Source organism: Lipophrys pholis (genome assembly GCF_963383615.2).
Source record: "Lipophrys pholis genome assembly, chromosome: 8".
Taxonomy (NCBI): domain Eukaryota; kingdom Metazoa; phylum Chordata; class Actinopteri; order Blenniiformes; family Blenniidae; genus Lipophrys; species Lipophrys pholis.
The window spans coordinates 33106592-33133007 of NC_137630.1; the positions used below are offsets into that span (position 1 = coordinate 33106592).

A 26416-nucleotide genomic window follows, 5' to 3' on the forward strand; every position below is an offset into this window, starting at 1 on the left:
GACGGAGACAAACCCTCAAGTACAAGTACAATAGAACCTATTGATCAATACAGTATAAACTACTAATCAATACAATAGAACCTATTGATCAATACAGTATAAACTACTAATCAATACAATAGAACCTATTGATCAATACAGTATAAACTACTAATCAATCAGGCGGTGCACCGCGGTAATTTCTTTTTCAAGATGGCTGCCGAGCTGCAGACACAGTCTCTCTGCGTCTCCACTGCCAACGTCTTTCAAAGAGCAGAAAAGACCTTGGATTGTAGCGTCAACCTGGTTCCTGGTGGTGAGGACAACTTTCTGTCTTCTGCTGAGGTCAGCATGTCCAAGGAAGACGGTCAATCAAACTCTGTATCCAGCCAGACGGAGTCAGCACATGCTGTTCACAAGAGGACTGGACTTTGGCCATGCCAGGCCCCCACCCAGGTGAGCAGGAACAGGCTCCACAGGTAGACCACTCCTGGGGGGAACCACCCAGGTGAGCAGGAACAGGCTCCACAGGTAGACCACTCCTGGGGGGGGGGTTAATCTTTTGCTGATACGTCTCTTGGCTTCTGATGTTGAACTAAATCCTGGGCCAACCTGGATTATCCTCCACCTCTGCCAGCTGGGCCTCCACCTCTGCTGGCTGGGCCTCCACCTCTGCCAGCTGGGCCTCCACCTCTGCCGGCTGGGCCTCCACCTCTGCCAGCTGGGCCTCCACCTCTGCCAGCTGGGCCTCCACCTCTGCTAGCTGGGCCTCCACCTCTGCTGGCTGGGCCTCCACCTCTGCTAGCTGGGCCTCCACCTCTGACAGCTGGGCCTCCACCTCTGCTAGCTGGGCCTCCACCTCTGCTAGCTGGGCCTCCACCTCTGCTGGCTGGACCCCCACCACTGACAGCAGCTCATTCAGACTCCATCAGCAGTGCGGTGGAGCCTGTACCGGGACCTTCCCCATCACTAGTAAGGAGAATCAGCTCACCCCTTGCCCCTTGCTTCATCAGCAGGCCGGAGTACACAGGGAGTCTCTACAGGGGGGGGGGGATCTCTGGGAGGGTCTGGGCCACACGCTGCAGTGCTCCACCAGCAGGGCAAACAACCAGGGGCAACAGAACTCCAAGAGGAGTACAGGTACATCCAGGAGTACAGGTACAACCAGGGGCAGCAGAACTCCAAGAGGGGTACAGGTACAACCAGGGGCAGCAGAACTCCAAGAGGAGTACAGGTACAACCAGGAGTACAGGTACAACCAGGGGCAACAGAACTCCAAGAGGAGTACAGGTACAACCAGGAGTACAGGTACAACCAGGGGCAACAGAACTCCAAGAGGAGTACAGGTACAACCAGGAGTACAGGTACATCCAGGGGCAGCAGAACTCCAAGAGGAGTACAGGTACAACCAGGAGTACAGGTACAACCAGGGGCAGCAGAACTCCAAGAGGGGTACAGGTACAACCAGGGGCAGCAGAACTCCAAGAGGAGTACAGGTACATCCAGGAATACAGGTACAACCAGGGGCAGCAGAACTCCAAGAGGAGTACAGGTACAACCAGGAGTACAGGTACAACCAGGGGCAGCAGAACTCCAAGAGGAGTACAGGTACAACCAGGAGTACAGGTACATCCAGGGGCAGCAGAACTCCAAGAGGAGTACAGGTACAACCAGGAGTACAGGTACATCCAGGGGCAGCAGAACTCCAAGAGGAGTACAGGTACATCCAGATGTAAATCAAGGGGATGTTGGAGGTTCTCTGAACATAAGACGTCTCATATCAAACTTGCTCACAGACTCTAACCTGGACCATCTGGCTCTGAGTGAAACCTGGTTAAACTGATATACCATCAAATCTGATCCACATTCCAGGGTATTCTCTGAGTTGGTTCAAATCTTATCTGGAGTCCAGAGGACAGAGTGGACAGATAAATGGCTCAATTTCAGCCCCTCTGGAATACAAAACAGGGATTCCTCAAGGCTCCATACTGGGCCCCCTGCTGCTCTGTCTTTATATAAATGACCTGCCAAACATCTGCAGAGGCTGAGTGTCAACTTTATGCTGATGACAGCGTTATTTATGTCCCAGCTAAGACTCCAGAAATGGCTGCAGAGTTACTCAACAAACAGTTGACAGTTGTCCTCTAACCATGGCGAGACGCCATGGTTAGAGGACAACTGTCTGTCTTTGAGTCATTCAGAAACAGTTGCTATGTGTTTCTCTCTGCTCAATAAATCCCCGGAGAACTTCCAGATACTGAGAAACAAAAACCAGTTGATAATTTTGAGACACAAAATGTCTTGGGGTTGTCTGGGACCGCCACTTAGAATTGGACGTGGACACAAAGACAATATCACAAAGGATCCAGACCAACTTGAATTGCTTCCGTCTAATAAAACCTTGTTTATCCATGAATGCTGCTAAACTGTTCTTCCTCTCACGTCTCATCTGGTTTCACTGTGTGGGGACACAAACTGTCCCCTCTCTGTACAAACAGGCACTAACAGAGATGGACAGGAGGACAGCCCATGAGGCGGCACTACTGGACAATTTTAGAAAAACACAATTTTTTAAGTCTTGACAGTTTTATTAAATACTTGTTCTTAAAATTAAACTTTAAATGTGTGTATAATCTTGCGCCTCAGTTTGTATGCAAATGATGTATAAATGTGGTGTCACCACTAGGGGCGCTGCAGCGGGGACTGTAAACCAGCAGAATGTAAAACCACTTTGGGTCCAAGCAGCTTCTCAGGTCAGGGTCCACAGATCTGGAACAACTAAAGACCCTCACAGATCTGGAACAACTAAAGACCCCCACAGATCTGGAACAACTAGAAACCCTCACAGATCTGGAACAACTAAAGACCCCCACAGATCTGGAACAACTAGAAACCCCCACAGATCTCGAACAACTAAAGACCCCCACAGATCTGGGACAACTAGAAACCCTCACAGATCTGGAACAACTAAAGACCCCCACAGATCTGGGACAACTAGAAACCCTCACAGATCTGGAACAACTAGAAACCCCCACAGATCTGGAACAACTAAAGACCCCCACAGATCTGGAACAACTAGAAACCCCCACAGATCTGGAACAACTAAAGTCCCCCACAGATCTGGAACAACTAGAAACCCCCACAGATCTGGAACAACTAGAAACCCCCACAGATCTGGAACAACTAAGACCCCCACAGATCTGGAACAACTAAAGACCCCCACAGATCTGAACCAGTTCAGCAGCAAAGCAAAGCTCTGCTTAAAGACCAACCCAGCATGAGGACATTAAATACACTTTAAAAAAATCAGTAAACTATTTATATTATATCATGTTTTATGTACTACTGTGTACTACTGTGTACTACTGTGTACAACTGTTTGCTTGTGTCTGTTTCATGTTGGGGACTGGGTCTGCTGGATGGCTCATGGGCATGGCATCGGTTGCTAGTGTTGTACCAACGCTCTCTGTTCTGTCCCTCTTAGATAAACTAATAAAGAAAGAAAAATAGTGTATATAACTAGTAATCATTACAATATAAACTACTAATCAATACACTAAACAACTCGTAATCAATACAATATAAAATACAGAGAGTCAGAGGCTACAGAGAGTTAGGGGTAGGGGTTAGGGTTAGGGTCGGGGTCAGGGTCAGGGGTTAGGGGTAGGGTCAGGGTCAGGGGTTTATTGGTAGGGTTAGGGATTAGGGGTTAGGGGTTAGGGGTAGGGTTAGGATCAGGGGTTAGAGGTTAGGGGTTAGGGGTTAGGGGTTGGGTTAGGATCAGGGGTTAGAGGTTAGGGGTTAGGGGTTAGGGGTTAGGGGTAGGGTTAGGATCAGGGGTTAGAGGTTAGGGGTTAGGGGTTGGGTTAGGATCAGGGGTTAGGGGTTAGGGGTTAGGGGTTAGGGGTTAGGGGTTAGGGGTTGGGTTAGGATCAGGGGTTAGAGGTTAGGGGTTAGGGGTTAGGGGTTGGGTTAGGATCAGGGGTTAGGGGTTAGGGGTTAGGGGTTGGGTTAGGATCAGGGGTTAGGGGTTAGGGGTTAGGGGTTAGGGGTTGGGTTAGGATCAGGGGTTAGAGGTTAGGGGTTAGGGGTTGGGTTAGGATCAGGGGTTAGGGGTTAGGGGTTAGGGGTTGGGTTAGGATCAGGGGTTAGGGGTTAGGGGTTAGGGGTTAGGGGTTGGGTTAGGATCAGGGGTTAGAGGTTAGGGGTTAGGGGGTTAGGGGTTAGGGGTTAGGGGTTAGGGGTTAGGGGTTAGGGGTTAGGGGTTGGGTTAGGATCAGGGGTAGGGTTAGGGGTTAGGGGTTGGGTTAGGATCAGGGGTAGGGTTAGCCTCTGAGGTTCAGGACAGACTAGATGGAGTGAGGGAAAAGCCCTATCAGAGGACAGGTGGAGCTTCCAGGGGTCGGAGCTGGTTGGTAGCAAAAGGAGGACTAATACAATAATTAGGGTTTATCGATGTACACACACACACACACACACACACACACACACACACACACACACACACACACACACACACACACACACACACACACACACACACACACACACACACACACACACACACACACACACACACACACACACACACACACATACAAAGCATGGGTTTAAACCTGATAATGAATCGAAAGGGAGACGGGTTGTTCTGGGGGACCACCCTGCTTCACCTCCACCCTGCTTCACCTCCACCCTGCTTCACATCCTCCCTGCTTCACCTCCACCCTGCTTCACCTCCACCCTGCTTCACCTCCACCCTGCTTCACCTCCACCCTGCTTCACATCCTCCCTGCTTCACCTCCACCCTGCTTCACATCCTCCCTGCTTCACCTCCACCCTGCTTCACCTCCAACCTGCTTAACCTCCTCCCTGCTTCACCTCCACCCTGCTTCACCTCCTCCCTGCTTCACATCCTCCCTGCTTCACATCCTCCCTGCTTCACCTCCAACCTGCTTCACCTCCACCCTGCTTCACCTCCACCCTGCTTCACCTCCACCCTGCTTCACCTCCAACCTGCTTAACCTCCTCCCTGCTTCACCTCCTCCCTGCTTCACATCCTCCCTGCTTCACATCCTCCCTGCTTCACCTCCAACCTGCTTCACCTCCACCCTGCTTCACCTCCACCCTGCTTCACATCCTCCCTGCTTCACATCCTCCCTGCTTCACCTCCAACCTGCTTCACCTCCACCCTGCTTCACATCCTCCCTGCTTCACCTCCACCCTGCTTCAGATCCTCCCTGCTTCACCTCCACCCTGCTTCACCTCCACCCTGCTTCACATCCTCCCTGCTTCACATCCTCCCTGCTTCACCTCCAACCTGCTTCACCTCCACCCTGCTTCACCTCCACCCTGCTTCACTGCTTTGTCTCTAGCAGCTCACCTCCTTCCCACTGAACACGTGTGGTGTTACAACCTGGACCGTCACGAGCAGCGAGTTGCTGAGCTGCTCATCAACACGTCTGATCACAAACATTGGAGGAGACACACACACACACACACACACACACACACACACACACACACACACACACACACACACACACACACACACACACACACACACACACACACACACACACACACACACACACACACTAGGGAAGGAAGGAAGTGTTGCCATGGCAACCGGCAGGACTGCTGTTACAGAGGCAGAGCTGATGAAACCAAAGAGTGGAGGAGGTGTGTGTGTGTGTGTGTGTGTGTGTGTGTGTGTGTGTGTGTGTGTGTGTGTGTGTGTGTGTGTGTGTGTGTGTGTGTGTGTGTGTGTGTGTGTGTGTGTGTGTGTGTGTGTGTGTGTGTGTGTGTTAGAGACCTCCTACCTTCCTCCTCGCTTGAGTCTCTCTGGATGTAGACTGGAGGTGGCGTCGTTGACGACCCCACTGACCCTGAACTGCTCTTGGTGAAAATGCCGCTGATGAACTTGAGCATCTTCCTGTCCTTGGCGGAGGCGCGCTGGGCCTGGTGTGTGTGTGTGTGTGTGTGCTGGGCCTGGTGTGTGTGTGTGTGTGTGTGCTGGCCATCCCGGGCCAGCGCCAGGTCCTCAGACAGGCTGTTCAGGTCGCTGTTGTCCAGCGTGCGGCTCTTTCCTTTGCGTGGCGGTTTGCAGCCCTGGGTTGGAGGTGCAGGCAGTGAGGTGGAGCCCGACTTCAGCCGCTCCTTCCTGGGGAGCATCGTGGCGCCGCCTCCTCCCACCTCCAGTGCTGCTCCAGCCTGGTCCTGCAGGTCCCTCCAGGCCTCGGGCCTGCTGGCCTCAGTCCAGGACGCCCTGCACGGCCCTGGCGAGCGCGTCGCCACACGGCAGTCCTTCCGGTCCAGGCTCTGGGCCGACGTAGGGCTACGCTCTCGTCCCTCCCGGGACTCACGGCCTCGGGGGGCCACGCTGCTGTGGGACTTCAGCAGACTGACAGGTCGCTGCCCGGCGGGCCGCACCTGCAGGCCCGTCCTGGTCGGGGTATGACCGGGCTCCGCCCCCTCCACCGGCGGCAGTGGGACCAGAGACGGAGACCGGCACTGCTTTGCCTCGGGGGTGGAGCAGGTCCTCTTCTGGACAGGTAGAGGGGTTGAGAGGTCACATGGGGGCTCCTCACGGCCGGGGGGCATCTTATCAGTCAGAGGGCTGGAAGGTTGCTTCTCTTCACACTGAAGTTCTTCAGTGGTTCTTCTCCCAACAGCAGCATCTTCAGTTCCGTGTGGCTGTTCTGAAACCCCCCCAGCTCCGTTTCCAGCCCGCACAGTTTGGGCCTCCGCCTCCACCCCAGCCTCACCTCCTTCCCTTTCCCCCCCCAAAGCCTCACCTCCCTCCCTGCCTCCCTCCCCAGCCTCTACCTCCTTCCCTTGGGCGCTGTGTTTGGCCTCTGCTCCATTCTCCTCCACAGCCTCCACCTTCACCAGGGTGAGGGAGATGAGGTAGGTGGTGCGTTGCTGCAGGGCTCCACCTCCACTCATGTGGTCGGACTTCAGTGGACGCTCGCTAGAGGAATGAATTCCGACAGAACAGCTGACAGCTCGCCGGGGCGTTGCAATGCTAAAGAGTCTGCCGGCACCACGGAGACAAACTTGGGTGGAGGTTAAGTTTCTCTTCAGAAGACACCGCAGCAAAGAGGCTGTCGGATTCCTCCATCACCCACATCCACACCTCTTTGTTCCAGCTTCTACCGTCAGTCACGCTTTCCTTGGCTGACAGTGGTGTTCATGTCTCTGGGTCTCCTGACAACCTTCAGCCTGTCACTGCAGTCCGAGCAGCTCTTTTGTTCTGAGCCAATCAAACGTCTCCGCTGCATGTAGTGTCTGCTGGTAATTCCTGCTGGTAATTCCTGCTGGTAATTCCTGCTGGTAATTCCTGACAGGACCTGGTTTTACATTTTGCTCCGTCCATCCAGGTTCAGTTCAGAACAGCGGCGGCGTCGCGTCACACGTCATCAGGAAGCAGATGAAGGGCAGCGCTGAAGTGAAAAGGTGAAGTCTTTAAAAATTCATCAGTGTCGATCTAAAGCAGCGTGGCACCATAGAACCCAAGCTGAATGCAGTCCAGTCTAGTCCAGGTCCAGGTCCAGGTCCAGGTCCAGGTCCAGGTCCAGGTCCAGGTCCAGGTCCAGGTCCAGGTCCAGTCCAGGTCTCATCAGCCTCTCAGGTGTGGACAGCAGGTGGTTCAGAGAGGGAGGCAGAGTCACGCTGGGAAGACGGCCAGGCGAGCAGCACGGAGGACGGGAGGACATCTGGAGCTGCACGACTGAGTGAGGGTGCGTCCGGGCATCATCATCCTCATCTTCATCATCATCAGCAGCATCTTTATCATCATCATCTTCATCATCATCATCTTCAGTAGCAGCAGCAGCAGCATCTTCATCATAATTGTCTTCATCATCATCATCATCATCATCAGCACCATCAGCACCATCAGCACCATCAGCACCATCAGCACCATCCCGCCCCTCTTCCTGTGTCCTCTGAGGGGGAGAGCATCAGGCGCTGAGCGTGATAGCGACCGACCGAGACGCCGTCACACAGCTTCGCCGAGTCCAAAGCACAGCACACACACACACACACAGCACACACACACACACACACAGCACACACACACACACACACACACACACACAGCACACACACACACAGCACACACACACACACACACACACACACAGCACACACACACACACACCCTCACACACACACCCTCAGCTGCTTCACACTGCGATTGTTTCTCTCCTGCGCTCACGCCGATACGACTCTTCAGCAGCCTCCATCTACAGCCCCTCCTTGTTCCAATCAGCAATCCACAATGAAGCTTCTCCTCCTCCCTTCCCCTCCTTTATCCTCTCTCTCTCTCCCTCTCTCTGTCTCTCTCTCTCTCCCTCTCTCTCTGTCTCTGTCTGTGCAGGGTCTATGCTTTTTATTGCTCATCCATTCTCCAATCTCCTCCCTCCATATTTCTCCCTGCATGCCAGTGAGGGGAGAGAGGGAGGGAGGGAGAGAGAGAGAGAGAGAGAGAGAGAGGGAGGGAGGGAGGGAGGGAGGGAGGGAGAGAGGGAGAGAAGGAGGGAGAGAGAGAAGGAGGGAGAGAAGGAGGGAGAGAGAGAGGGAGACATAGCAGGAGGCAGTGAGACAGCAGGAGACAGTGAGACAGCAGGACGTAGTGAGACAGCAGGACACAGTGAGACAGGAGGAGGTAGTGAGACAGCAGGAGGTAGTGAGACAGCAGGAGGTAGTGAGACAGGAGGTAGTGAGACAGCAGGACACAGTGAGACAGGATGAGGTAGTGAGACAGCAGGAGGTAGTGAGACAGGAGGTAGTGAGACAGCAGGAGACAGCAGGAGACAGCAGGAGGTAGTGAGACAGCAGGAGACAGTGAGACAGCAGGACGTAGTGAGACAGCAGGACACAGTGAGACAGGAGGAGGTAGTGAGACAGCAGGAGACAGCAGGAGGTAGTGAGACTGCAGGACAGCAGGAGGTAGTGAGACAGCAGGACACAGTGAGACAGCAGGACACAGTGAGACAGGAGGAGGTAGTGAGACAGCAGGAGGTAGTGAGACAGCAGGAGTTATTGAGACAGCAGGACAGCAGGAGGTAGTGAGACAGCAGGACATAGTGAGACAGGAGGAGGTAGTGAGACAGCAGGAGACAGTGAGACAGGAGGTAGTGAGACAGCAGGAGGTAGTGAGACAGCAGGAGACAGTGAGACAGCAGGAGACAGTGAGACAGGAGGTAGTGAGACAGCAGGAGACAGCAGGAGGTGGTGAGGCAGCAGGAGACAGTGAGACAGGAGGAGGTGGTGAGACAGAAATAGTTTCAATCCATGTCATTCATGCAGCTGCTGGAGTTCTTTTATTAGGATTATCGTGTGTGTGTGTGTGTGTGTGTGTGTGTGTGTGTGTGTGTGTGTGTGTGTGTGTGTGTTCTCCTCAGTTCGAGGTTTGGCTTGTTTGTTGCTATGGTGTTACAATCTTCCTGCGGTGGTGGTACAATATCTCCTCCTCTTCCTCCTCTTCCTCCTCCTCATCCTCCATCAAACTGAATCTTTTGTCATGTAGATTCTGCAAATCTATCAGATCCTAACGAGCTCCATCACCTCCGTCACCTCCGTCACCTCCGTCACCTCCATCACCTCCGTCACCTCCATCACCTCCGTCACCTCCGTCACCTCCATCAGACGTCCCATCCTACCTTTAGATCAACATCAGTCCCAGAAACACAGACTCTTATAATCTTCATTCACAGGATCTGCTGCTGCCGTCTGTTCCTAAAGTCAGGCTGAGCTGATCTTCTTTCACCGTCTGTTCCTAAAGTCAGGCTGAGCTGATCTTCTTTCACCGTCTGTTCCTAAAGTCAGGCTGAGCTGATCTTCTTTCACCATCTGTTCCTAAAGTCAGGCTGAGCTGATCTTCTTTCACCGTCTGTTCCTAAAGTCAGGCTGAGCTGATCTTCTTTCACCGTCTGTTCCTAAAGTCAGGCTGAGCTGATCTTCTTTCACCGTCTGTTCCTAAAGTCAGGCTGAGCTGATCTTCTTTCACCATCTGTTCCTAAAGTCAGGCTGAGCTGATCTTCTTTCACCGTCTGTTCCTAAAGTCAGGCTGAGCTGATCTTCTTTCACCGTCTGTTCCTAAAGTCAGGCTGAGCTGATCTTCTTTCACCGTCTGTTCCTAAAGTCAGGCTGAGCTGATCTTCTTTCACCGTCTGTTCCTAAAGTCAGGCTGAGCTGATCTTCTTTCACCATCTGTTCCTAAAGTCAGGCTGAGCTGATCTTCTTTCACCGTCTGTTCCTAAAGTCAGGCTGAGCTGATCTTCTTTCACCGTCTGTTCCTAAAGTCAGGCTGAGCTGATCTTCTTTCACCGTCTGTTCCTAAAGTCAGGCTGAGCTGATCTTCTTTCACCGTCTGTTCCTAAAGTCAGGCTGAGCTGATCTTCTTTCACCGTCTGTTCCTAAAGTCAGGCTGAGCTGATCTTCTTTCACCATCTGTTCCTAAAGTCAGGCTGAGCTGATCTTCTTTCACCGTCTGTTCCTAAAGTCAGGCTGAGCTGATCTTCTTTCACCGTCTGTTCCTAAAGTCAGGCTGAGCTGATCTTCTTTCACCATCTGTTCCTAAAGTCAGGCTGAGCTGATCTTCTTTCACCGTCTGAACCAACTACAAGAAACCCTGAAGCTCAAAAACCTGTTTTCTTTTAGAAAGTTGATCAGTGACATGGAGACGTCGAATTCTAATGTGAGGAACTTATTTTTCTATGTTTTTTGTGTTTTATGTAGTACTACTTGTCTTGGCCAGGACACTCTTGAAAAAGAGATTTTTAATCTCAACGAGGACTTTCTACTAAAATAAAATAAGAATAAAGAAGAATAATAAAATCACCTCCATCAGAGATACTGCTAATGCTAACAGAGATGCTGCTAATGCTAACAGAGATACTGCTAATGCTAACAGAGATACTGCTAATGCTAACAGAGATACTGCTAATGCTAACAGAGATGCTGCTGATGCTAACAGAGATACTGCTAATGCTAACAGAGATACTGCTTATGCTAACAGAGATATGGCTAATGCTAATAGAGCTACTGCTGATGCTAACAGAGATACTGCTGATGCTAACAAAGATATGGCTAATGCTAACAGAGATACTGCTAATGCTAACAGAGATACTGCTAATGCTAATAGAGCTACTGCTGATGCTAACAGAGATACTGCTTTTGCTAACAGAGATATGGCTAATGCTAATAGAGGTACTGCTGATGCTAACAGAGATACTGCTTATGTTAATAGCGATACTGTTAATGCTAATAGAGATACTGCTGATGCTAACAAAGATATGGCTAATGCTAATAGAGATGCTGCTGATGCTAACAGAGATACTGCTAATGCTAATAGAGATACTGCTGATGCTAACAAAGATATGGCTAATGCTAATAGAGATACTGCTGATGCTAACAAAGATATGGCTAATGCTAATAGAGATGCTGCTGATGCTAACAGAGATACTGCAAATGCTAACAGAGATACCGCTGATGCTAACAGAGATACCGCTGATGCTAACAGAGATACTGCTAATGCTAATAGAGATACTGCTGATGCTAACAAAGATATGGCTAATGCTAATAGAGATGCTGCTGATGCTAACAGAGATACTGTTAATGCTAATAGAGATACTGCTGATGCTAACAGAGATACTGTTAATGCTAATAGAGATACTGCTGATGCTAACAAAGATATGGCTAATGCTAATAGAGATGCTGCTGATGCTAACAGAGATACTGCTAATGCTAATAGAGATACTGCTGATGCTAACAAAGATATGGCTAATGCTAATAGAGATGCTGCTGATGCTAACAGAGATACTGCTGATGCTAATAGAGATACTGCTGATGCTAACAAAGATATGGCTAATGCTAATAGAGATGCTGCTGATGCTAACAGAGATACTGCTAATGCTAATAGAGATACTGCTGATGCTAACAAAGATATGGCTAATGCTAATAGAGATGCTGCTGATGCTAACAGAGATACCGCTGATGCTAACAGAGATGCTGCTGATGCTAACAGAGATACTGCAAATGCTAACAGAGATACCGCTGATGCTAACAGAGATACTGCAACTTTGGAGCAGTTATCATGTGGAACAGAAGTTTGTGAGAACATAGTGAGTGAGAGGAGGAGCTGTTCCATCCTGTGTTCCTGTAGTGCTGAAGGTTGCTGGTGGGAGAACATTGTACCTGGAGCTTCAGGGTTCTGCTGCAGGCTGAAGCAGACAAAGCCCCGGGCCCCTGTCTGATCCCTGAGGTCCTCCGGTTTGATCCACTGCTTTTCACCACTTTCATTCTTTACATTTACTTGAGTGAATTAGCTTCACCCAGTACTTCTACTTTCAGAACTTTTGGGACGTTTACACCACACAGATGAGAAAACGCATTTCTGAAGAATGTTTAGTCACATTAACCAGAAACAGTGGGAAGTACAGAGAAGAGGAAATGATGTAAATAGCGATGTGCTTCGCATGTGGAAGACCTGTTTGTCTGAGAGGAAGTGGCTTTGAGGGCAGTTTGCAGATTGGCAGACAGGAAGTAGGCCGCCCAGGAGGTTTGGTCCTGCTGCCATGGCGACGCCGGCCGTGTCCACCGGTGGACTGAGACATTAATGCACCTGTGTCTGAGCCGCAGGTGAAACAAATGATGAAAATGAACCAGGCTTTACTCGGAGGAGACATGCTGGCTGCACAGGAAGCAGAGAGGTGGAGATCCGTCGTCTGCGAGATCACATCCTGATACGAAACATGACTGACTAACTTTTCTCTACCTGAGAAGCGTATACATCCAAAAACTGTGTTTAAGGGAGCGTCCTGCCATCAGGTACTTCTGGGCTTCAGCTGCAGACAGTGAAGCAGTCGGTCACGACGAGGCTTCGTGCTCGAGGAACACAGACCTACCTTGAATGCTGTGCAGATACACCTTCAACCCCGAGCGCAGCTGCTGGTCTGACACCCGCTCAACTTGTCTGGAGAGTCTGAGGACGGCATTCTGCAGGGACTCGTGTCTCCTGATCTCCGCCTTGATTGCAGCTGAGTTGACTGATTTGCTGTTGCTGTTCATCCTGATGCAGCTTCAGCCCATTAGAACTCCTGGTTCCACCAGAAGGACCCAAACCTGAGACCTAAGTCAAGACGCCTCCGGGTGTCTCTCCTCAACTCAAGCTCGCTCGCCCTCTCTCTCTCGCTCTCTCTCTCTCGCTCGCTCGCTCGCTGTCCAGACCACAAAAGTCACATCTTAACAAAGTGCGCCTCTGTTTCCTCTGCAGGTTGAACATGAACTGAATTCACTTCCTTATTTCAAACCAAACGTTTCACTACGAGGCAGCATCAGCTGCTGTGGCGTCACGGCTTGAAACAAACCTCCTGCACGCCACAACGCCGAGCACAAAGCACCAATTCTACTGAGTCCACAGGATGTGATTGACAGGTGAAATAAAATATTGATCATTTTCAAAAGCTCTTGATGCAGTTAACCACATTAATCTACTCAACAGGCTGAAACATGGAGAGGCTCATCAATAAAGTCTGACTTCACAGACAGAAAACAGATTCTCCAGATTAGTCCTGGGAAGAGTGACGTTTTGTTGGTTTTGTAAACTATGATTTCAATTATATTTCCTGCTCCTCGGACGGCAAACCAGGATATCTCTGTTACCTGGATTAACATACCAGGATATCTCTGTTACCTGGATTAACATACCAGGATATCTCTGTTACCTGGATTAACGTAGCAGGATATCTCTGTTACCTGGATTAACGTAGCAGGATATCTCTGTTACCTGGATTAACGTAGCAGGATATCTCTGTTACCTGGATTAACGTAGCAGGATATCTCTGTTACCTAGATTAACATAGCAGGATATCTCTGTTACCTGGATTAACGTAGCAGGATATCTCTGTTACCTGGATTAACGTAGCAGGATATCTCTGTTACCTGGATTAACGTAGCAGGATATCTCTGTTACCTGGATTAACATAGCAGGATATCTCTGTTACCTGGATTAACATAGCAGGATATCTCTGTTACCTGGATTAACATAGCAGGATATCTCTGTTACCTGGATTAACGTAGCAGGATATCTCTGTTACCTAGATTAACATAGCAGGATATCTCTGTTACCTAGATTAACATAGCCAGGCATTCTGGATCCTGATCAGCATTAACAGGAAGCAGGTTATCACCTCACTAGTTCAACCAGAGTTTCCCTCCAGGATCAGAGCGTTCAAACGAAAGGGGGCGGAGCTTGTAGCGTGTGACCAATCACAGAGGGAGAAACCCTGCCGAGCAGCTGGCTTTACCACAGAGGAGCAGTTAATCTCTGAGATTATCAAGAATTCAAACTCATCCAGCAGCAGAAGCTAAGAAGCAATGTTGCAGCAACTTGGGACCCTGTTAATGTGGAACTTTGTGAGATTCTACAATATTTATTCATCAAACAACTGACAGCACTTTGATCACGATTTCCCTTTTTAACAGCACAGACGGGCACAGCTTCCTCACTGCTATCCCTTCACTTTATATTTTACACTGAGTTGTATTGAAGCTCAACAGTTAATCCTGGAGTTAATCCAGAACAGAAAACCAGAGTCAATCCTGATATTAATCCAGAGAGGAAACCAGAGTTAATCCTGATATTAATCCAGAGAGGAAACCAGAGTTAATCCTGAATATCCTGATAACAATAAATCAATAACATGATAACAATATATCAACAACATGATAACAATAATCAATAACATGATAATATATAAACATGATAACAATAATCAATAACATGATAACAATAATCAATAACATGATAATATATAAACATGATAACAATAATCAATAACATGATAACAATAATCAATAACATGATAATATATAAACAACATGATAACAATATATCAACAACATGATAACAATAATCAATAACATGATAATATATAAACAACATGATAACAATAATCAATAACATGATAACAATATATAAACAACATGATAACAATATATCAACAACATGATAACAATAATCAATAACATGATAATATATAAACATGATAACAATAATCAACAACATGATAACAATAATCAATAACATGATAACAATATATAAACAACATGATAACAATATATCAACAACATGATAACAATAATCAATAACATGATAACAATATATCAATAACATGATAACAATAAATCAATAACATGATAACAATATATCAACAACATGATAACAATAATCAATAACATGATAACATCCATCCATCTTCTCCATCTTCTCCGTTTCCAGGTGGTGGGGGTGTCAGTCTGAGCACCGTCACCCAGAACACATTGCACCCATTAAGAACCTTTCCTGTGGGTGGTGAGCCCTCGGGAAGAACATGATAACAATATATCAATACATCCTGCAGATGACGCGGGCCCGTGACGTCATTAACGGCCTACGTCACCCCTGACGCCCACTCGGCTGTTTGGACTTGAGCTCGGACCTCGGAGCAGAAGATCCGGAGTTTCTTTCTTTCCTTGTCTCTTTCGGGATCGGCCCGAGCAGAGAGCGGTCTGAACGATGGTGTGTGGCGGCTTCACCTGCTCTAAAAACGCGCTGTGCTCCCTGAACGTGGTTTACATGGTGAGTGAGCGGAGTGATTGCTAACTTCCGGTTAGCCACATTAGGCGCTAGCAGGCTAACTGTGACTGGAGCGTTAGCCGGGAGCTAACTGCACATCAGCTTTAACTTCTTGTTTCTTGTGTTTTGGTTTTAATCCACAGACGTTTATTGGTACGTATCAAAGTGTAACACGTCGGGTGCGTGAAGTAGTTTAGCTGATTAGAGAAGTAGTGAGTAGCTCTGGACTTAGCCTGTTAGCTAACGCCATTATACGCATGAAGAAAGCCGCGAGCTCAGCAACCCGCGGCTCTTTCATCTCTCTGCTGCGGCTCCTTGAGCTGTGAGCCCCCGGTAGTACGTCCCTGAGCGCTGTGGGCCGGTAAGGTCAGGTAAGGAAAAGCGCACCCAGACCAACTGTGTTGCGCGGCCCCACTACAGAGAGTGCGCTAAAATGTAGGCTGGTAACGACGCGGGGATGTAACGTCATTACTCAACAATAGTGGCACGAAGAACGTGGAAGTTCTGGCAGCTCCGCGGCCGTCCGAAGCCCCGAGCCGTCCGAAGCCCCGAGCTTCCTTTACCTGGGACCCAGTGAAAACTTTCTCAATCCGAACTGCAGCTCCCGGTCGGTTCTGCTCAGTGGGAAACGGGTCCAGATGGAGTGTTTAAGGCTGCCGAACCCTGCCAAGCTGAAGTGAGCTGTGGGGTTTAACTCAACACCCGACCTGCCACGGGGGGGGGGGTTAACTTAACACCCGACTTGACCCGGGGGTTTAACTCAACAGCCGAACTACCCTGGGGGCGACCCGACCTGCCCCCCGGGAGGGGGGGGTTAACTAAAAAAAATCACTCTCCTGGAGAAAGTTGAACCTGACCTGCAACTTTTCAGCCTCATGTCTTCTTTCAAACGGTGAATTAGAGAAGTGACGGAGTTCATAATCAGGGACTCACTGCTTGTCTTCATCTCAACATCTGGTGAGAAGCCAGAATATACCACAGCTGACTTTCAGCCAATCACAGAGGCAGGGGTGATTTAAAAAGCCCCAACATAAAATGATGCGGATTAGTCAGTCACTCTGGTGTTAATCAGTAACTGGTGAGATCACTACTAAGCCCCGCCTCCTCAGGGTGGCTTTCCTCATCGTCCCAGGTTACACACACACACACACACACACACACACACACACACCTATTAGTAGTTACTTGCCCCTCTTCGCCGCTCTGCTTCAACGAGTTATGGACATTTTTGGAAACGACGATGAACCCAGAATGTGATGTAAGGCCAGTGGAGGATCATCGCTGGGCTCTGCTTTGAAATGAGACGCTTACTGATCAGATTTCATCTCCAGCTCTTGTAAAGTCTCTTTGTATTTAAAGTGTGATGCATCTTTCTCAGAACACCATGTGATGTTTGAGAGTCATCTATGAAAAGAGTTCAAAACAAGAACGCATGTGTTCAACAGGTCTCTGTAACTGAAACTAATGTTTGCTTCGCGTCCCGCAGCTGGTCGGCCTGCTGCTGATCGGCGTAGCAGCATGGGGGAAAGGCTACGGCCTGGTGTCCAGCATCCACATCATCGGCGGGGTCATCGCGGTGGGCGTCTTCCTGCTGCTCATCTCCATCGTGGGGCTCATCGGAGCAATACACCATCACCAAGTCATGCTTTTCTTTGTATCCTTTCTCTGTCGGGGCAGTTACCATCAGCATTTCTGCCCTGCAGTGAGACCAGTTCCAGTCAGTGTGTCCCGGGTCCTGTGTGGATGTTGTCCACATGCAGAGCTCTGGATGAAATGTCAATGTACAACATGAACCTCGTTTGATTATAACATTTTATTTAACCAAACAAAACCCTGTTTAGATTAGAAATCTATTTTTCAAGAGTGTCCTGGTCAAGACATTCAGCAGTACATTAAAAGACTTTCAGAGAAAACAGGCAATTGTAAACATAAAACATGGAGGTATATGAACTCCATGATGCTGCTGGAGTCACCACCTTCAGCCTCGTGTCCATGATGCTGCTGGAGTCACCACCTTCAGCCTCGTGTCCATGATGCTGCTGGAGTCACCACCTTCAGCCTCGTGTCCATGCTGCTGGAGTCACCACCTTCAGCCTCGTGTCCATGATGCTGCTGGAGTCACCACCTTCAGCCTCGTGTCCATGCTGCTGGAGTCACCACCTTCAGCCTCGTGTCCATGATGCTGCTGGAGTCACCACCTTCAGCCTCGTGTCCATGATGCTGCTGGAGTCACCACCTTCAGCCTCGTGTCCATGCTGCTGCTGGAGTCACCACCTTCAGCCTCGTGTCCATGATGCTGCTGGAGTCACCACCTTCAGCCTCGTGTCCATGATGCTGCTGGAGTCACCACCTTCAGCCTCGTGTCCATGATGCTGCTGGAGTCACCACCTTCAGCCTCGTGTCCATGATGCTGCTGGAGTCACCACCTTCAGCCTCGTGTCCATGATGCTGCTGGAGTCACCACCTTCAGCCTTGTGTCCATGATGCTGCTGCAGTCACCACCTTCAGCCTCGTGTCCATGCTGCTGGAGTCACCACCTTCAGCCTCGTGTCCATGATGCTGCTGGAGTCACCACCTTCAGCCTCGTGTCCATGATGCTGCTGGAGTCACCACCTTCAGCCTCGTGTCCATGCTGCTGGAGTCACCACCTTCAGCCTCGTGTCCATGATGCTGCTGGAGTCACCACCTTCAGCCTCGTGTCCATGATGCTGCTGGAGTCACCACTTTCAGCCTCGTGTCCATGATGCTGCTGGAGTCACCACCTTCAGCCTCGTGTCCATGATGCTGCTGGAGTCACCACCTTCAGCCTCGTGTCCATGATGCTGCTGGAGTCACCACCTTCAGCCTCGTGTCCATGATGCTGCTGGAGTCACCACCTTCAGCCTCGTGTCCATGATGCTGCTGGAGTCACCACCTTCAGCCTCGTGTCCATGATGCTGCTGGAGTCACCACCTTCAGCCTCGTGTCCATGATGCTGCTGGAGTCACCACCTTCAGCCTCGTGTCCATGATGCTGCTGGAGTCACCACCTTCAGCCTCGTGTCCATGATGCTGCTGCAGTCACCACCTTCAGCCTCGTGTCCATGCTGCTGGAGTCACCACCTTCAGCCTCGTGTCCATGATGCTGCTGGAGTCCCCACCTTCAGCCTCGTGTCCATGCTGCTGCTGGAGTCACCACCTTCAGCCTCGTGTCCATGATGCTGCTGGAGTCACCACCTTCAGCCTCGTGTCCATGATGCTGCTGGAGTCACCACCTTCAGCCTCGTGTCCATGATGCTGCTGGAGTCACCACCTTCAGCCTCGTGTCCATGATGCTGCTGGAGTCACCACCTTCAGCCTCGTGTCCATGATGCTGCTGGAGTCACCACCTTCAGCCTCGTGTCCATGATGCTGCTGCAGTCACCACCTTCAGCCTCGTGTCCATGCTGCTGGAGTCACCACCTTCAGCCTCGTGTCCATGATGCTGCTGGAGTCACCACCTTCAGCCTCGTGTCCATGATGCTGCTGGAGTCACCACCTTCAGCCTCGTGTCCATGATGCTGCTGGAGTCACCACCTTCAGCCTCGTGTCCATGCTGCTGGAGTCACCACCTTCAGCCTCGTGTCCATGATGCTGCTGGAGTCACCACCTTCAGCCTCGTGTCCATGATGCTGCTGGAGTCACCACCTTCAGCCTCATGTCCATGATGCTGCTGGAGTCACCACCTTCAGCCTCGTGTCCATGATGCTGCTGGAGTCACCACCTTCAGCCTCGTGTCCATGCTGCTGGAGTCACCACCTTCAGCCTCGTGTCCATGATGCTGCTGGAGTCACCACCTTCAGCCTCGTGTCCATGATGCTGCTGGAGTCACCACCTTCAGCCTCGTGTCCATGATGCTGCTGCAGTCACCACCTTCAGCCTCGTGTCCATGATGCTGCTGGAGTCACCACCTTCAGCCTCGTGTCCATGCTGCTGGAGTCACCACCTTCAGCCTCGTGTCCATGATGCTGCTGGAGTCACCACCTTCAGCCTCGTGTCCATGATGCTGCTGGAGTCACCACCTTCAGCCTCGTGTCCATGATGCTGCTGGAGTCACCACCTTCAGCCTCGTGTCCATGATGCTGCTGGAGTCACCACCTTCAGCCTCGTGTCCATGATGCTGCTGGAGTCACCACCTTCAGCCTCGTGTCCATGATGCTGCTGCAGTCACCACCTTCAGCCTCGTGTCCATGCTGCTGGAGTCACCACCTTCAGCCTCGTGTCCATGATGCTGCTGGAGTCACCACCTTCAGCCTCGTGTCCATGATGCTGCTGGAGTCACCACCTTCAGCCTCGTGTCCATGATGCTGCTGGAGTCACCACCTTCAGCCTCGTGTCCATGCTGCTGGAGTCACCACCTTCAGCCTCGTGTCCATGATGCTGCTGGAGTCACCACCTTCAGCCTCGTGTCCATGATGCTGCTGGAGTCACCACCTTCAGCCTCGTGTCCATGATGCTGCTGGAGTCACCACCTTCAGCCTCGTGTCCATGATGCTGCTGGAGTCACCACCTTCAGCCTCGTGTCCATGATGCTGCTGGAGTCACCACCTTCAGCCTCGTGTCCATGATGCTGCTGGAGTCACCACCTTCAGCCTCGTGTCCATGCTGCTGGAGTCACCACCTTCAGCCTCGTGTCCATGATGCTGCTGGAGTCACCACCTTCAGCCTCGTGTCCATGATGCTGCTGGAGTCACCACCTTCAGCCTCGTGTCCATGCTGCTGGAGTCACCACCTTCAGCCTCGTGTCCATGATGCTGCTGCAGTCACCACCTTCAGCCTCGTGTCCATGATGCTGCTGGAGTCACCACCTTCAGCCTCGTGTCCATGCTGCTGGAGTCACCACCTTCAGCCTCGTGTCCATGATGCTGCTGGAGTCACCACCTTCAGCCTCGTGTCCATGAAGTCCATGCTGCTCTCCTGTTACTCCCTCTGGTGCCAGGTCAGCGCAGCTAACTCGTCCACCTCATCGGGGAGAGATGTAATGTTTCCCATCATGATGGAGAGAAGGAGAGGTCTGTATCATCTCCACCTGGAACCATGCTCTGCTCCTGTACAGCCTCATCCTCATCCTCATCTTCCTCCTCATCCTGGGGTCGCGGGGGTCGCGGGGTCTGTGCTCAGGTGGCGGCGCGGTGCTCCACAGTGGTAACAGTGAAGACCACCAGAAGCCTTCGTCTCACGCTGCAGCCGTGATGAAGAAATGACTAAAAAGGGAACAACCCCATCTGATGACCCTAACCCTAACCCCTAACCCTAACCCCTAACCCTAACCCATCTGATGACCCTAACCCCTAACCCTAACCCCTAACCCTAACCCCTAACCCTAACCCCTAACCCATCTGATGACCCTAACCCTAACCCCTAACCCTAACCCATCTGATGACCCTAACCCCTAACCCTAACCCCTAACCCTAACCCATCTGATGACCCTAACCCTAACCCTAACCCCTAACCCTAACCCATCTGATGACCCTAACCCTAACCCCTAACCCTAACCCATCTGATGACCCTAACCCTAACCCTAACCCCTAACCCTAACCCCTAACCCTAACCCATCTGATGACCCTAACCCCTAACCCCTAACCCTAACCCATCTGATGACCCTAACCCCTAACCCTAACCCCTAACCCTAACCCATCTGATGACCCTAACCCTAACCCCTAATCCCTAACCCTACCAATAAACCCCTAACCCCTAACCCCCAACCCCCAACCCCTAACCCGTCTCATTGCTGCCAATCCTCAAAGGACTTTAGTTCTATTGATCCCAACCTTGTCTGCTAACGGGCCACAATAAATAATAAGACCATTTGCAGCTATTTGCTGTCCCGTTTCCTCCCAGCCAATCAGAGAGCGTGACCCCCAGGAGCTCAGGCGCAGTAGGAAGGGTGTTTTCTGTGCAGTCGCTGCTTGTTTCTTTGACCCCTTCTGGTAGTACATGGTCATCCTCTTCATCGTTTTCCTCTTCCAATTCGGAGTTTCGTGTTCCTGCTTGGCGATGAACCGAGGACAGCAGGTGAGACACGTGATGGAAGCATAGTCCTGCATGTGGACGGTCAGCCCTGATGTCTGAGCGGTGTGTGGATGTGGCCTTTACAGGAGGCGCTTCTTAACTCTGCCTGGAGAATCCTGGAGAATACCACCAAGACGGACCTGGAGACGCAGCTCAACTGCTGCGGGTTGCTCAACGTGACGGACAGCCACCTGCAGTTTGAGCAGGACCTGCAGAACTGCCCTGCGGTGAGTGCGCTGATCCGTTACCTGCTACAATGTGGGCCGTTTGTTTACTGGGAATATTTGCAATGAGTCGGCTCCATGTGGAAGTCCCAGGCGGTAGAAGTACCCTGTCAAATCTTGGTGTACAAAGACACATCATACAGCCAGCCACCACTAGTGGGGGCCACTGAGCCATCAGATGAGTTACAGCTAGCTCCAGCTCCCGCTCCCGCTCCAGCTCCCGCTCCCGCTCCCGCTGCAGCTCCAGCTCCCGCTCCCGCTCCCGCTCCCGCTCCCGCTGCAGCTCCAGCTCCCGCTCCCGCTCCAGCTCCCGCTCCCGCTCCCGCTCCCGCTCCCGCTGCAGCTCCAGCTCCAGCTCCCGCTCCCGCTCCCGCTCCAGCTCCCGCTCCCGCTCCCGCTCCCGCTCCCGCTCCCGCTCCAGCTCCCGCTCCCGCTCCCGCTCCCGCTCCCGCTCCCGCTCCAGCTCCCGCTCCCGCTCCCGCTCCCGCTGCAGCTCCCGCTCCAGCTCCAGCTCCCGCTCCAGCTCCCGCTCCCGCTGCAGCTCCCGCTGCAGCTCCAGCTCCAGCTCCCGCTCCCGCTGCAGCTCCCGCTCCAGCTCCCGCTCCCGCTCCCGCTCCCGCTCCCGCTCCCGCTCCCGCTCCCGCTCCCGCTGCAGCTCCAGCTCCAGCTCCAGCTCCCGCTCCCGCTCCCGCTGCAGCTCCCGCTCCCGCTGCAGCTCCCGCTGCAGCTCCAGCTCCAGCTCCCGCTCCAGCTCCCGCTCCCGCTCCAGCTCCAGCTCCCGCTCCCGCTCCCGCTCCAGCTCCCGCTGCAGCTCCAGCTCCAGCTCCCGCTCCAGCTCCAGCTCCCGCTGCAGCTCCAGCTCCAGCTCCCGCTCCCGCTCCCGCTCCCGCTCCCGCTCCAGCTCCCGCTCCCGCTGCAGCTCCCGCTCCCGCTCCCGCTCCCGCTCCCGCTCCAGCTCCCGCTCCCGCTCCAGCTGCAGCTTCAGCACCACAGAGCTTTAGAAGCATTTCACTGTCCTCATGGGACCATGTTTAAAATACTCAGGAATAATAAATCAGGAAACGTCCAGCTAATATCTCAGTGGCCTTCTGGAATCGGTTTGACCCAGTGGAGCGAGTGTAGTTCAGTCCAGGTGAGGTTTAGGGGGTGTGGTCTATCAGTAGCACAGTGTTTACACCACGTGTCCCACTGACTAGAATCACCTGAGCAGTTCCACTAACGCTGCTCAGCTGACTGCCTTCTTCTTCTGTGGTGGTCCACCCAGTCCTGCAAAAAGAGCGCAGTGTGTTTGACCTGTGGGGAAATGATGCTGAACCACGCAACCGAGGCTCTGAAGATCCTCGGAGGCGTCGGACTCTTCTTCAGCTTCACAGAGGTGAGTTCAGACTTCACAGGGTCCACACTTGTAGACCAGGAGACCACCTGTAGACCAGGAGAACACCTGTAGACCAGGAGAACCCTTGTAGACCAGGAGAACCCTTGTAGACCAGGAGAACACCTGTAGACCAGGAGAACTATTGTAAGTCAGGAGAACCCTTGTAGACCAGGAGACCACCTGTAGGCCAGGAGAACACCTGTAGGCCAGGAGAACCCTTCTAGACCAGGAGACCACCTGTAGACCAGGAGAACTATTGTAGGCCAGGAGACCACCTGTAGACCAGGAGACCACCTGTAGACCAGGAGAACACCTGTAGACCAGGAGAACTCTTGTAGACCAGGAGAACTCTTGTAGACCAGGAGAACTATTGTAAGTCAGGAGAACCCTTGTAGACCAGGAGAACACCTGTAGACCAGGAGAACTCTTGTAGACCAGGAGACCATCTGTAGACCAGGAGAACTCTTGTAGACCAGGAGACCATCTGTAGACCAGGAGACCACCTGTAGGCCAGGAGAACTATTGTAGACCAGGAGACCACCTGTAGACCAGGAGAACACCTGTAGGCCAGGAGAACCCTTCTAGACCAGGAGACCACCTGTAGACCAGGAGACCACCTGTAGACCAGGAGACCACCTGTAGACCAGGAGAACTCTTGTAGACCAGGAGAACTCTTGTAGACCAGGAGACCATCTGTAGACCAGGAGAACTATTGTAGACCAGGAGACCACCTGTAGACCAGAAGACCACCTGTAGACCAGGAGAACACCTGTAGACCAGGAGAACTATTGTAGACCAGGAGAACACCTGTAGACCAGGAGAACACCTGTAGACCAGGAGAACACCTGTAGGCCAGGAGAACACCTGTAGGCCAGGAGAACCCTTCTAGACCAGGAGAACACCTGTAGGCCAGGAGAACCCTTCTAGACCAGGAGACCACCTGTAGACCAGGAGAACTATTGTAGGCCAGGAGAACACCTGTAGACCAGGAGAACCCTTGTAGACCAGGAGACCACCTGTAGACCAGGATACCACCTGTAGACCAGGAGAACTATTGTAGGCCAGGAGAACACCTGTAGACCAGGAGAACCCTTGTAGACCAGGAGACCACTGTAGACCAGGAGAACACCTGTAGACCAGAAGAACTATTGTAAGCCAGGAGAACCCTTGTAGACCAGGAGAACACCTGTAGACCAGGAGAACTCTTGTAGTCCAGGAGACCATCTGTATACCAGGAGACCACCTGTAGACCAGGAGACCACCTGTAGACCAGGAGAACACCTGTAGACCAGGAGAACTATTGTAGACCAGGAGAACACCTGTAGGCCAGGAGAACCCTTCTAGACCAGGAGACCACCTGTAGACCAGGAGACCACCTGTAGACCAGGAGACCACCTGTAGACCAGGAGACCATCTGTAGACCAGGAGAACTCTTGTAGACCAGGAGACCATCTGTAGACCAGGAGACCACCTGTAGGCCAGGAGAACTATTGTAGACCAGGAGACCATCTGTAGACCAGGAGACCACCTGTAGACCAGGAGAACTATTGTAGACCAGGAGACCATCTGTAGGCCAGGAGAACACCTGTAGACCAGGAGACCACCTGTAGACCAGGAGAACACCTGTAGGCCAGGAGACCACCTGTAGGCCAGGAGAACTATTGTAGACCAGGAGAACTATTGTAGACCAGGAGAACACCTGTAGGCCAGGAGAAAACCTGTAGGCCAGGAGAACCCTTCTAGACCAGGAGACCACCTGTAGACCAGGAGAACACCTGTAGGCCAGGAGAACACCTGTAGGCCAGGAGAACCCTTCTAGACCAGGAGACCACCTGTAGACCAGGAGAACTATTGTAGGCCAGGAGAACACCTGTAGACCAGGAGAACCCTTGTAGACCAGGAGACCACCTGTAGACCAGGAGAACACCTGTAGACCAGAAGAACTATTGTAAGCCAGGAGAACCCTTGTAGGCCAGGAGAACACCTGTAGACCAGGAGAACTCTTGTAGACCAGGAGACCACCTGTAGACCAGGAGAACACCTGTAGACCAGAAGAACTATTGTAAGCCAGGAGAACCCTTGTAGGCCAGGAGAACACCTGTAGACCAGGAGAACTCTTGTAGTCCAGGAGACCATCTGTATACCAGGAGACCACCTGTAGGCCAGGAGAACTCTTGTAGGCCAGGAGAACACCTGTAGACCAGGAGAACTCCTCCACGGATCTCTTCAGGTTTTGATGGATAAGGGGTCAGAGGTCAGTGTGATGATCTTGTGCCGATCCAGGAGTCAACCTGCAGCAGCTCCTCAGTTTGATGGATCGATGGAGACGTTCTGTCTCCACTGACCAGCTACACAACCGATGGATCCACCGATCGATCGGTTGATGGATCGATCGGTTGATGGATCGGTTGACCGATGGATCATCCAGACAGTGAAGTCCCCTCAGTCGGTGTGTCGCTGGTCAGTGGAGACAGAATGTTCATGAAACTTGTAACCGGACCGTTCTGGTCTGTCTCTCACACTGAATGTCTCCGCCCGCAGATCTTGGGGGTGTGGCTCGCTGTGCGCTACAGGAACCAGAAGGACCCTCGAGCAAACCCGAGTGCTTTCCTATAGTCCCGTGTCCCCCCCCCACCCCCACAGAACCACACACAGAACACACTGAACAGATGCACACACCTCCACCTCCACTGAGACCAGCTGTCCAGAAAGCAGAGCTCCGCCTCATGCATGAAGGGCGGCTCTGACCCGGCCTGGTCTGACCCGACCCGCTCTAACCTGACCTGGTCCGGTCTGGTCGGTGTCTCCACGCCGCCTGGATTTGAGTGGCGGCAGCTCCAGGCGACCACACCTCTCTGCATGCGTCCCTCCACTTGTTGATGTGATTCCACGGCGACGTTGCAGTTCTCTGCTCTTTGTCTCCCTCCAGTGGTCAGTGCTGTCAGTGCAGTAGGTTCTTCATTCAGTGTTTGACATGCCCCTCCTGCGGACACCGACCTCGATGGGACGTAGTAGATGTTAGGGAGTTGCTACATGTTCGAGTCCCAATATTTATGAATTGTAACTGAGCCGACTAACTTTTCAGTGTATTGTTACGCCGACGGACTGCAGCCTCCATGTTGTACATAGTCTTTAAAATACTGAAGCGCACAGTGATCTCTCTTCGCTGCAGCTGCCCCTCCACCTG

At 51.8% G+C, this 26416-nt stretch overlaps 2 protein-coding genes across 3 annotated transcripts in view; one reads left to right on the forward strand and one right to left on the reverse strand.

Annotated features, from left to right (window-relative positions):
* Positions 1 to 13254, reverse strand: part of LOC308113457 (arf-GAP with GTPase, ANK repeat and PH domain-containing protein 1-like) — a 38690-nt gene extending 25436 nt beyond the window's left edge. Inside the window, exon 1 of one of the 2 annotated variants that reach the window (XM_080469763.1) lies at positions 12891 to 13254. In XM_080469763.1, coding sequence (XP_080325889.1) covers positions 12891 to 13053 — 163 coding nt within the window. In that variant the 5' untranslated portion in view covers positions 13054 to 13254. The remainder of the gene's footprint in view (positions 1 to 12890) is intronic. The other variant, XM_080469764.1, reaches the window with a different exon arrangement.
* Positions 13255 to 15437: 2183 nt separating this feature from the next.
* On the forward strand, positions 15438 to 25975 carry tspan31 (tetraspanin 31). Its single transcript, XM_080469771.1, has 6 exons — positions 15438 to 15604; positions 17088 to 17255; positions 21553 to 21633; positions 21717 to 21857; positions 23119 to 23229; positions 25771 to 25975. The coding sequence occupies exons 1-6, from the start codon at positions 15542 to 15544 to the stop codon at positions 25843 to 25845; spliced, it is 639 nt and encodes a 212-aa protein (XP_080325897.1). The 5' UTR covers positions 15438 to 15541; the 3' UTR covers positions 25846 to 25975.
* Positions 25976 to 26416: the final 441 nt, after the last annotated feature.

Coding starts and splice junctions, on each gene's coding strand:
- tspan31 (XM_080469771.1), top strand. CDS start 15,542: ATGGTGTGTGGCGGCTTCACCTGCTCTAAAAACGCGCTGTGCTCCCTG. Junction 17,256..21,552: donor ACCAAGTCATGCTTTTCTTT/GTATCCTTTCTC, acceptor CCCTTCTGGTAG/TACATGGTCATCCTCTTCAT. Junction 21,858..23,118: donor ACCTGCAGAACTGCCCTGCG/GTGAGTGCGCTG, acceptor TGGTCCACCCAG/TCCTGCAAAAAGAGCGCAGT.